Raw genomic sequence first — 12016 nt, forward strand, 5'->3', positions numbered from 1 at the left:
GGGCTGTGTCCGCACAAGTAGGAAGGTACGTTTATTTTCATTAACCACTTGCCGACTGCCTAACGTAGATCTACGTCGGCAGTCAGCCCTTCACAGGCAAAGCGACGTAGGTCTACGTCGCTAGCCTGTGAGGCTCTAGGGAGCAAGCGTGTGCCGCTGGAGGCGCGCTCTCACTCCCGCTCGCTCACGGACCCCCCCCCCCGCGCGTGTGCCCGGCGAACCCGATGTCCGCCGGGCACTCGTGAACGTCCGTTAGAGCGGGAGAAAGGCAGGCGGCTAATGTAAACACAGCCGCCTGTCATTCTCCCCTGTGTAAGAGTTGAGATCATATGGGTCTACTATGTAGGACCGTTGATCTCTGTTCTTACACAAGTAGCCACATCCAATCACAGTTAGAAACATGCCCCTAGGGACACACTTAACCCCTCCCTCTCCAATAAAGTAAACCCCTTCCCTCCCAGTGTCATTTTTACAGTAACAGTGCATATGTATTGCACTGATTACTGTAGTAATGTCACTGGTAACCCAAAAAGTGTCAAAAATGTCAGTCAAGGGTCCGATCTGTCCGCCGCAATGTCGCAGTCCCGCAAAAAAAAAAGCAGATCGCCGCCATTACTCGTTAAAAAAAAAACAACAAAAATTACAAAAATCTTTCCCTTAGTTAGTAAATGCAATAACTTTTGCGCAAACCAATCCAAATATGCTTTTTGCAATTTTTTTTACCAAACATAGGTAGCATAAAACTAATTTGCCTAAAATGTTAAAACATTTTGGTTTTTACATTTTTTTTGGGGAATTTCATATAAAAAAATGTGAAAAATATTGTTATTTTTGCAAAATTGACGCTCTTTTTTTGTTTATAGCGCATGATCAAAAAATCACACAGGTGATCAAATACCACCAAAAGAAAGCTCTGTTTGTGGGGAAAAAAAGGACGTGAAATTCGTTTAGGTACAGCGTCGCACGACCGCGCAATTGTCCGTTAAAGCAACGCAGTGCCGAATAGCAAAATAGGCCCTGGTCAGGAAGGGGGTAAAATCTTCCGGGGCTTAAGTGGTTAAAAACAAGGTAAGTGAAACAAAAAAAAAATATTAAATATCCAATTTTTTTTTTAGGTTTTTGTACTCTAACTGATGCTGCAAAGTTTATTTTTAGGCTGGAACTCCGCTTTAAGGCATACTTAATATATTATCACCTAATATGGTAGGTAACGAAGTAAGCATAGAAATGAATTACCAATGGGAATAGCACAATTTAGCATACAGGATAATTAGTAATAAGGACTAGGCATAAGATGACATTTGGGGGTTTATTTACTAAAGCTAGAGAGGGAAAAATCATACTTCTGCAGAGAAAGCAATCAGCTTCTAACCTCAGCTTGTTTAATTAAGCTTTGGAAATAAAACCTGGAAGCTGATTGGTTTCTCTGCAGAAGTGTGACTGATTTTTCCCTCTCTAACTTTAATAAATAAACCCCTTGGTGCCCATAAACAATAGCAAGGTCACCTTAAGTGCAGCAGTGGGCAGTAATAAAGCTTGATTTACCAAATACAGGAACTATACTGCCAAAGTGCAATGGTGACTATGCTAGGCCTAGACCAACTGGATGTGCACTGCCCATAGAAAGGGGAGAAGGGAACAAAGGTGGCTTGCTGGATGATTTTAGGAGAGGAACTGTCCTTATGTTGTTCTTCTGCTGGCTATTATTGAGGCCCTTTAAGAAGCATTGGTGCACTTAACAACATTTTAATAAACCAGCATACAGTACAGGTACAGTAAATATGTAGTAAATGTGTGATATAGATGTGATACAGGTGTAGAACAGGTGCAGTATACAGTAGGTGTGGTGAAGATTCAGTAAAAGTGCGCTATACTTAATGTCCTTCCTCCAACAACTCTGTTAGCAGTGTGAACAAAGGGCAGTGAACCCTCATACTTCCTGGACTTCAAAACCCATAATTCTCAGCATTCTGTATAGAAAGCTTTTCTGGCTATAGTTCTCCCTCTGCTGACTGCAACACAATATTTATAAGAGCATAAAACAGCAAAAAGTGAAAGTAAACTGATTGTAAAGAGGAAAATGTCCCTTTCTCCGTGTTTCTGTAGTCCCCCTCCAGCACCTGACTACACATCATAGAATCAGAGCCTATTTCCCATGTTTATGCTTGCTCTGCAATAACGCGCTGAAGAGGATTTTTCTTTAAACAAAAGAAAAACACTGCTAAACAGTGGTATTAAATCCAAAAACTAAAATTTTATATAATGCAGTTAACAGTCCCTGAATGTGGTGGTTGCATTAGTTCTGCTTTTTTTAGGCTTTTTCCCCCTTTATTTTCACTTGGTGTACCATCCAGTGACACACGTCTTTTCTTAGGGTGTCTTCTTTGAATGGAGACACTCAGTATTGTTAATCTGAGGAAAGGGTAGTGTTAAGGCCCGTACACACGTACCGATCGTCGGCATACAAACGTCGGTGGACGAAGGATCTGCCGATTGTACGCGTGTTAGTATGGTGCCTCCGACAGATGTCTGCGCACAATCCGCGGACAAAAGTCTTTCTTGCAAACATGAAAATATTTGTATGCCGACACCAGAACGGACGATTGTTCGCCTGTCAGTACACAATTCTGCCGACACACAGCTACAAATCCCAACACGCATGATCAAACCAAATGAGTTCCCGGAAGAATTTTCTCTAGTAAACTCAACATTTTATTCAGAAAGAACTTTCGGCTTGCGGAAGTCCAAGAAATAGGTGAAATGCGGAGCACATGCTCATCTTGATAAATGTGAGAAGAAGGAAGATGCTGCTCATAATGCCATACTTTTCTAATAAAAAGGCATGTGTTCTGTTATGATGAAGATAATGTTTGTCTATTCTATCTGTTCTATCAAATTTTAGAATTAAATAATTTGAACTCTTCACCATTATTTTTGTATTTTCACACCAAAGATCTAACTATTGATATGACCCTTTATTCTTGTATGAATTAATGTCTAAAACATATTTTTCAGGTTATGCACAATATTAAACATGTTAACAAATTCAGATAGGCCATTTTTTATTTTCAATTTTCTTTATTTTTTGGATCTCAGCAAAAAAAAAACAAAGCAAACATCAATACTTTCCGTATAACTAAACATAAAAAAGGTCCATTTGGACAAAATTAAACTAGAAACTGGCAAACAGGGGTAAAATAAATAATAGGGGGTTACAAAAATTAAAGTTGCTGGTAACTGAAATCAGGTTGCCATGAGGGCAGGTTTGGATCCTGCTGGCCATATTGCCACTGGCCATGTGGCATTTGGCGAGGTGGTGGGTGTTGTGGAGGTGGAGGTGGAGGTGGAGGTGGAGGGCACGGGTGCTCCTGGCATGCATGGCTGTGCTCATTAAGTATGCCGTTTTCAGCCTTTTGCAGCACATCAAGAATAATTTTTCTGGCATACTGACACTGCCTGAGGTCCACCTTATCTAAAATTTTTGCCGTCATGTTGCCGAAGGACTCATTGGCCTCCGGTTTCCGACGTAGGGCTATGGTGGCCTCCTGGATAAACTCGTCGGTGATGTCATCCACGTGCTTCCTCTTTTGCCTCCGTTTGGCAGGAGGAGGTGGTGGTGGAAAGAGTTCCGCAGGCTCCTCAGGCTCCTCAGGCTCCGCAGGCTCCCCAGGCTCCTGGCTGCAACCTGGCTCCTCCTCAGTGACACTTCCCTGTTGATGAAATGAACAATTGATTAGAATGTTATAGTGTATATAAAAATGCATGTTTGTTATATTATTGTGAACAAATAGCAGACTTTACATACAGTGGCATATCTAGGGTCTCCAGTGCCCTTGTTGAGGAGCTGTATTTGGCAACAACCCCCCCCCCCCCCAAGATCAATGTAAAACTGTAACCCACCCCCCCCCCAAAAAAGGGCATTAAAAGTTTCTAATTTGCCCCTTGTTTGCCCAGTGTAGAGCTCTCTAGTGGGCAATCATTGTCTCAGGTGTGAAAAAGAAAGAGAGGGTTGAGAGCTAGAGAGAGGGAGAGAAAGAGGGGGTGTGAGAGAGAGAGGAGGGGGTTGCAGAGAGAGAGGGGCCTGAACTTGCAGAGGACTTGATGTAGGGCATTGAGGGTGAAGCAGTGCAGGGAAACATGAATAAGGAAGCCACCTGCCTTGCTGACCCAGAGTGAGAGACCAGAGACATGGAAGCAAGGATGGATGGATCATTTGCAGGAGCTGTTAGTTTTGTATTAAAAAAGGTTGAGCCAGAGGAATGCTGAGGCTACAGCAGTGTTTGTTAGGACCAGAGGTGTGCTGGGGATGCAGCAGTGTTTGTAAGACCAGAGGTGTGCTGGGGATGCAGTGAGAGGCAGTCTCAGTCTCCTGGTCTTTTGGCTCAGCTGCTCTCAATGTTTTACACCTGCATGAAGCAGCTCTCAATGTTTTACACCTGCATGAATCCGCCTGCAAACTGGGGGTTCTGGGGTGTGCAGGCTGAGTGGATTGTTAAAATAAACAATAAAACAATGCCAATGTTTTTGTGACCCACCCCCCTTGGCCTGCGCCCCTGGCGGTTGCCTGTCATGCCAACCCCTTGCTATGCCCGTTTACCTAAAGGGTCAATTATGGTTTAGCTTATAATTTTGTTACATGATTACATTTTAGCAGACAATATATTGTGAAATGCCATACCTGAGTAAAACTCTCCTCCAGGAAATCCTCATCCTGGCTTGGATCTACAGACACTGAGCCCTCTGCCGAAGTCGAAGGCAGCGTAGAAATTGACGGCCTGGATTCCATGGTGTCTGCCAGGAACCGCATGTTATCAAAGTACCACAGCCGTGGTACATATACATTCCGTGCCCCTGCTCCAGACTGGGTGGAATCTTCTATTTTTTTAACTCCCGCCTGTAGGCAGTGCGAATACTGTTTATTTTTTTGCGGATATAATTAAAATTTGCCCCAGGACAGACGGGCTTGTAGAAGGCCACCAAATGTTCCATGGCCTGTTTTCTGAGTTTTCTATTTTTATAATCTGCGGACTTGACTTGCCACAAACAGGGCAGTTGCCTGAACTCATCAATAAAACTTATTAAAAAGTTGTGGGTGGTGAAATTGTCCACCATATTGCAGGACAGTATATGCCTGCAAGACACAAAACAACACAAAACATATTAAAAGAGCATGTATTTTGGCACATAATAAAGATATTCCTAATAAAAGCTGTATAGGGCCCAAAACACACACTTTCTATTAAAAGAGTCGTACCTTTGTTTGTGGGGAAAAGTCGTGATTCGCCGCTCGATCGTGCTCCAACTCTCGATATGTCCGCTAGCGAATCGTCGGCCGAACGATCTGGCGTCCTTTAAATACAGCGCAGGCGTCAACTCCTCCTCCAGTGGCGGGCTTGTGCAGGGGTGTGTACGTGCCGAAGATCAGGCCTACATGCGACACTCACACCTGAGGCAGTGGAATAATCATTGTTTAATTACGAACCATGTCTCAACAATCTGGGAGCTCAATTAGTGGGGGCCGAAGTGATTGGGCCACCCGAAAATCAAGGGCTACACCCATGTCAAAGCCAGAAATGGTGGAGATGGTCTCCATTTTAGAAAAAATGGATTACGATGGAAAGTTGGCAAATTACGATCGGCCCAATGCCAGGAAAGATGGCATCATGGACAAGGTGGTGGCCTGTTTGGTCAAAAAATTCGGTGTCGAGCGATCGAAAGATCAGATTCGGAAACGGTGGTCTGACCTCAAACACCGTGAGCAGGATCAGCTTTCCCAAATCCATCGGATTTTGAAAAAAAGTAAGTTTTATTTTTTCTTTATTTTTTTAATCATGCAATATGTTTTTTATAATTTTGTGTATGTTGTATTAACATGTCTAGATTATAATGTCTATGTAAAAAGTTAGATTACTCATTTTAGTTGTCATGTCGTGATTTGATCGATCTATTGTTGATGTTTTAGTATATGACATTAAAAGTCAGGAAGCCATAGTTAAAAATATATGTATTGTGTTGCAACGAACGTTCTTTCCTGCACGAATCTTCTCAGCAAACATTCCTATTAATCACAGATTATTATTCAAACCTTTAAATAGGAGAAAAACGTAAACTCCGTGCCAAACTATGGGAAAGGAGGAGGAGAGGTCTGGCAGCTCCATCGGCAGTTGCCGAACAAGATGAGGACATGGGCACAGAAGGTGGCACAGATTCCACTAAAGGTAATTGGTTCCTATGCACTGTCAAACATTAATGTACCATATTTTTCGTAGATAACCATGTACATGTCTTCATATTTGTTACTAAAAGAGCTATCAAGCAGGGCACCATGTCCTAACAAATGTACCTCTTGTGACTTTTATGATATGGCCAATGTTTTGTATTATGTAGATGAAGACATTATTCCGGAAATAATCCTGGTGGAGCCAACAAGTGATGAGACACCAGAGCAACAAGAAGGTTGGTAGTCACAGATTTTTGTGTAGTGGGATCATAGAAATATGTGTATTTGCAATGATTGTTTAACCTTATATTCTTGTATTCCCTTACAAATTTACATTGCAGATGTTGCATCATGCCAGGATGTGGCATCCCCAGCCAGGTCAGAAGCCCGATCTCCTGGCAACTTGCCAAGCAGCATGGAAGCCAGTTCCGAAACTGTGGAGGAACCAGGACCAAGTGTCCAATAGCCAATTGTGTGCCCACGTAGGTTTTTGCAGAATGATTTTTATCAGTGTTATTTTTAGCCTCCAATTTACAACACTAGTTCCCTATGGGAGCCTCTTTATTTGAATGGAAGTCGCACCGTAAGTCGGATCAGGATGCTCTGACTTGCGGGGCCACTTGCGTTGTGAAGATTTTTGAGGGGGAACTACACCAAAAAATTGAACAACCCACCGTGGGTGTCCCCCCAAGTTCACAACCAGGCCTTTTGTGTGTGGTATTGAGTTTGAGGGTATGCCCACAACAAAAAGACAGCGTGGGTCACCCCCAAAACCCCTACCAGACCCTTATACAAGCATGCAGCTTGTCAGGCCAGGAAAGAGAACGAGCAAGCGGACCAAACACCCCCTGGACCACAGCAGGACACATGCCCTCAACATGGGGGGGTTTTGTTGCTTTGGGCCAGGGGGCCTCTGCACCGCACACCCAAAAGCACCTTACTCCCATGTAGAGGAGGACAAGAGCCTCATCCCCACAACCCTGTCTGGTGGTTTTGGGGGGTCATGCGGCCAGGGGGTTCCTAGGACTTTGGAAGCAACCTTTAACAAAGGGTGGCCCCCAGATCCCAGACCCCAATCACTATGTGAATGGGTATGGGGTACATAGTACCCCTACACATTAACCACATAAATGGAAGTGTATGTGAATAACGACAGGAGACGTTTATGAAATGTTCTTAAAGATCTTCATCCGGTCTTCTCCACTCTGCTCTTTGGATCTTCTCCTCTCCAGTCTTCTGCTGTCCAATCTTCTGCTCTTATGTTGTCTGCTCTTTTGCCCTAGGCTCTTCTTCTTCCTCCTGTCCTCCTCCAATGCTGTTGCCGTGCATTCTGCCCGTCTCTGGTCTCTGCATCTTAATATATATACATTACAACCATGCCCTCACAATGACGTCATCATGCGTTCACACCCCTAATGAATATATAGTAAGCTCAGGAGACCGGCAGAATCATCAGCAACAGCATCGGAGGAGGACAGGAGGAAGAAGAAGAGCCTAGGGCAAAAGAGCATAAGAACAGGGTAGGTATTAACTCGAGAGGAATTTAAGATTACCTGGACACCAAATGTTTCTCTATTATTATGACCTCATGTAGGTGATTCACATTGACTCATTTTTTTTTAATTTTTACAGACCATGTTTTACATAGTTGCACATTAGCCAAATTGACCCGTGAGGCTCTCCAATGCTGCGCAGACCTGGAACAAATAAAGGAGACTGCAACGGCATTACAAATCAAAATGCGCAATTTTGTGGACATGATTGGCAAATTTTAAGCCACAATTTTACTAGGTTTTTAATGTTTGTATTGGGATGTTCCTGATGTTACAAATTTTTTATAATGTTTTAGGGCATTTTAATTACACTCAGATGTTAAAGAGTGTACCCAAGTTTGGGAAAAGCACTTTACAACACCCTAACCCTAACCCTAACCCTAACCCTAACCCTGTGAATGTTTGATACTAAAACGTTTTTACATTCAACAATGTGTGTTCAATTCTTTATTAGACTTTCGTTGGGGGGTCGAGGTCTAAAGCTGTGTAAAGAAGCACTAAATGTATGATGGCTGTCCTATTCCCATATTTACATGTTAATGAAAGCATTTTGGACACTGCCATATGCGAGTTGCTGGAGGTGTCAATGAAATGTTAAAGATACCCCCAGTTTTAACGCATATCACAGTGCGATCTGACATTTCACACAGGATCGGATCACACAAGTTTGAACGATTGTGCAATCCTATCCTGATGCGGCTGAATAAATGCATCATGTGCGACTTTTGTGCGAGTGCAGTGCGAATTGAGCCATACAAACTGTATAGCTGATTTTTGCATGAACATCTGATCGCATGTAATAAAGGAGCAGTGCGCTACGATATTACATGCCATCAGATGTGCAGTGTGAATTGAGACATACACTTTGTATGGCTACATTCGCACTGAACACGCATACAAGTCGCACATGACCCTTTATTTCTGATGTATCTGGATTGGATCGCACAGTGCTTAACACTTGTGGAATACAATCCTGTGCAAAAAGTAAGTGGCGGGTCACCCTTATGCAATGCTGGAAGGCTGCAAAGTCGCAGACTTCCCGCATCGCATAAGTGTGACTCAACACTCAAGGTACTAGCAGTCCTAGGATTCAATATGGCATTGATATTGCCAGTAGCAATCAGTGTAGGGAGATCAGTGTAATCTATAGTGTATTGCTTGTTCGTTGCTCTAGTTCACTTTCCATTACCTATATATATAACACTTTGAGATGAACAATGATCAAGTTTCACATAACACTGACATATCCTAACATTGGTGGGCAGTGAGAAGGATGTCATAAATGAACACAACATAACAGGTGTAGGTACTTTGTTAATACCCTAATGTATTATATGAAATATATAGTATGGGCAACTTCTGGACAATGAACACCAATGTAAGGTGACATTAGATGAACCTTGGGTGTGACCTAGTTCTCAATGTGACAGGGTTTGTGTACATTTTGTGGGGTGCAGAAGGCCCTTGTATTTACACCACTGGCTAAAAAATAACACATGGCCATCATCACTTTGGATCAGCTGGTGAGAGACTACAGTCAAGAAACACACTGATGAATGTATTAACCCTTCCAAAGTCACACATATATAACACATGATTAACCCAAATAATTGTGTTTGGCATATGTGCCCAAATGATTATAATCCACAATACAGAATCATTGCAATTTTTGTTTAATGTGTTGAAAAATAATATATCTCTGACATTTATCTTGTGTGTCCAATCTTTAACAAGATTAATGGGTGTGTGACAGTGATTGCTGCCAGGACACAGCTCCTCTCCCCACGAAATAGTCCAGATATTCCTGGCGGATCTGACGGGCCCTGTGTGATGCCAATGCTGACCGTCCAACTTCCATTGACGTCATGGACTCCACTTGGTTAGAAGGTTGGGCCTCTCCACTTGTACCTGGCATAGCAGGGTCAGTATCCAGTTGCTGCAATACATAATTTTGTGCATTCCTGCGTAGGAAGTTGTGCAAAATGCAGCAACACAAGACCACATTATCCACTTTGTACAGTGCCAGGTTTATGGACGTCAGGAATATCCGGAACCGGTTGGCCATTATCCCGAAGGCATTCTCCACAACTCTGCGAGCTCTGGACAACCGGTAGTTGTAAATCCTTTGGTCTGGGGTGAGGTTCCTCTGAGGGTAGGGCTTCATGAGATGCTCCCCAAGCGCAAAAGCCTCATCTGCGATAAACACAAAGCTCATACCCTCAACAGTTTGCTCCCTGGATGGCAGGTTCAGAGTGCCGTTCTTTAGACGACGAGCGAACTCCGTCTGATCAATAACTCCCCCATCCGAATTGCGGCCATTTTTGCCAATATCCAAAAAAATAAACTCATAGTTTGCATTAACTATGGCTAGCATGACTATACTAAAAAAACCTTTATAATTATAATAAAATGTGCCGGAATTCGTAGGGGGGACAATGCGGACGTGCTTCCCATCAATAGCACCCCCACAATTGGGAAAATTCCACTTCTCCAGAAATTGATCAGAAATCTCCAGCCATTGCTCTGCGTTTGAAGGAAACTGTGGGGAAAAAATAAAAAAAAATAAAAAAAATAAAATTAGTGCTTGAGCACATCACATTATTAATTACACACACAGTTGTCTGTTAAATGCTTATGCAACTTGCTAAAAAAATATACAACAGGAAGGCAAAGGTTTGGATATGGGGATGTAACACCTACATACATTTCTTTTCAACCTCCTATTGTTCTTATATTGTAAAGGGCCATACACACTAGAAGATTCTCTGAAGACTTTTTCGTGCAGATTTACCTTTTCTATGTAGTGCAAGGGCCTACCAGATTGCATAGGATTTGAAAGTGTTTGTTGGACCTCATATTATTTGGTTTTGGTAAATCGGAAGGATAAATTGTTCTGACAATCTTCTAGTGTGTATGGCCCATTATACTCACCAGCTAGAGCTGAGATTTACAAACTACGGCCCTCCAGCTGTTGCAGAACTACACATCCCATGAGGCCTTGTAATTCTCTGACATTCACAGACATGACTAGGCATGATGGAAATTGAAGTTCGTGAACAACTGGTGGGCCATAGTTTGAAGACCTCTGAACTTGAGCTTTGGTATATGCTGACTTTGAGATTTAGCATGTGGGTGGGGGATGGGTAAGTAAAACTGGGCATTTATACATCAATAAGGGCTTGTGGTCAGTGAAGGTTTTAACATCATTACATAAACATACAGAATCATAGGTGGGAATGGATGGACTGATGTATTTTAGATAAATCATTAACTAGGTACTAAAACATTGGCCAAGGAATAATTGTTTGAGGGAAAGCAATAAAATTAGATAAATTCGACATACTGTTAACAGGCAATGCGTTTAGGGACACATAGGAGAGAATGGTGGGGTGGTCAGTGGGTAATTTTACAAATGGTTAAAGATAATCTACATCTTTACTACTATGTGCATGCGGACAGAGGGTAGTTTACAAATAATGGCCTGTGTCAATTGCTGTACATCCAAAAACATCATAATTCAGGTGAAACTAGTAATACATGTAATGTAATGTAAAAAATCAAACATACCTTGATATAGTCCTTCTGCAAGACCTTGATGATGGCAGAGCAGGTCTCAGGGATGATGACTCCAAGAGCTTGGGGGGAGATGCCTGTGGTGAACTTCAGATCCTGCAGGCTTCTCCCTGTTGCAAGATACCTCAACGTCGCAATTAACCTTTGCTCAGGAGTAATTGCAAGCCGCATACAAGTATCCTGCTTCAGAATATAGGGGGACACCAGGGCAAGAAGACGGTAAAAGATGGGATCCGTCATCCTCAAATAATTCCTGAAGTCATCAGGATTATTTTCCTGGAGCTCCCTCAGCAAGGACATATGAGAAAATTGATCACGGTTAAGCAACCAATTTTTCGTCCAGGAGGTCCGCTTCTTCTTCCTATTGCTCGTACGTCGTCTCAGAGCCAAAACTCCAACACTAACGACAGCAACGGACGAATTCACGGTCGCCATAATAAATTCTCGAACGATGTCTCGGAAAATAGCGAAATGTCGTCAACCAAACAAATGCTACCGAAATCAGCGCGAGATGCCCAGAAGGGTCACGGCCAAACACTCACTTCCTCTTTTGTAGCGGCGAACGTGCGTGGAACGTAGTGACGTCATTTTCTGTCGGAAGACAAATGTCCTGGGCAAGTTTTGAGCACTTTTCAACAGACAAACAACAAACACACCAGCCGCGAACATT

The 12016-nt window shown here is 42.7% G+C and overlaps 1 protein-coding gene across 1 annotated transcript; it reads right to left on the reverse strand.

Annotated features, from left to right (window-relative positions):
* Positions 1-1930: 1930 nt before the first annotated feature.
* On the reverse strand, positions 1931-11646 carry LOC309554579 (putative nuclease HARBI1; the record flags this gene model as incomplete). The annotated part of the gene is made up of 3 exons (XM_082256312.1): positions 1931-2012; positions 9792-10252; positions 11362-11646. 3 exons carry the CDS (start codon positions 11644-11646, stop codon positions 1931-1933), a joined length of 828 nt encoding a protein of 275 aa, XP_082112438.1.
* Positions 11647-12016: the final 370 nt, after the last annotated feature.

This window comes from Pelophylax lessonae (genome assembly GCF_965119305.1).
Source record: "Pelophylax lessonae genome assembly, chromosome: 4".
NCBI classification, from domain to species: Eukaryota; Metazoa; Chordata; class Amphibia; order Anura; family Ranidae; genus Pelophylax; species Pelophylax lessonae.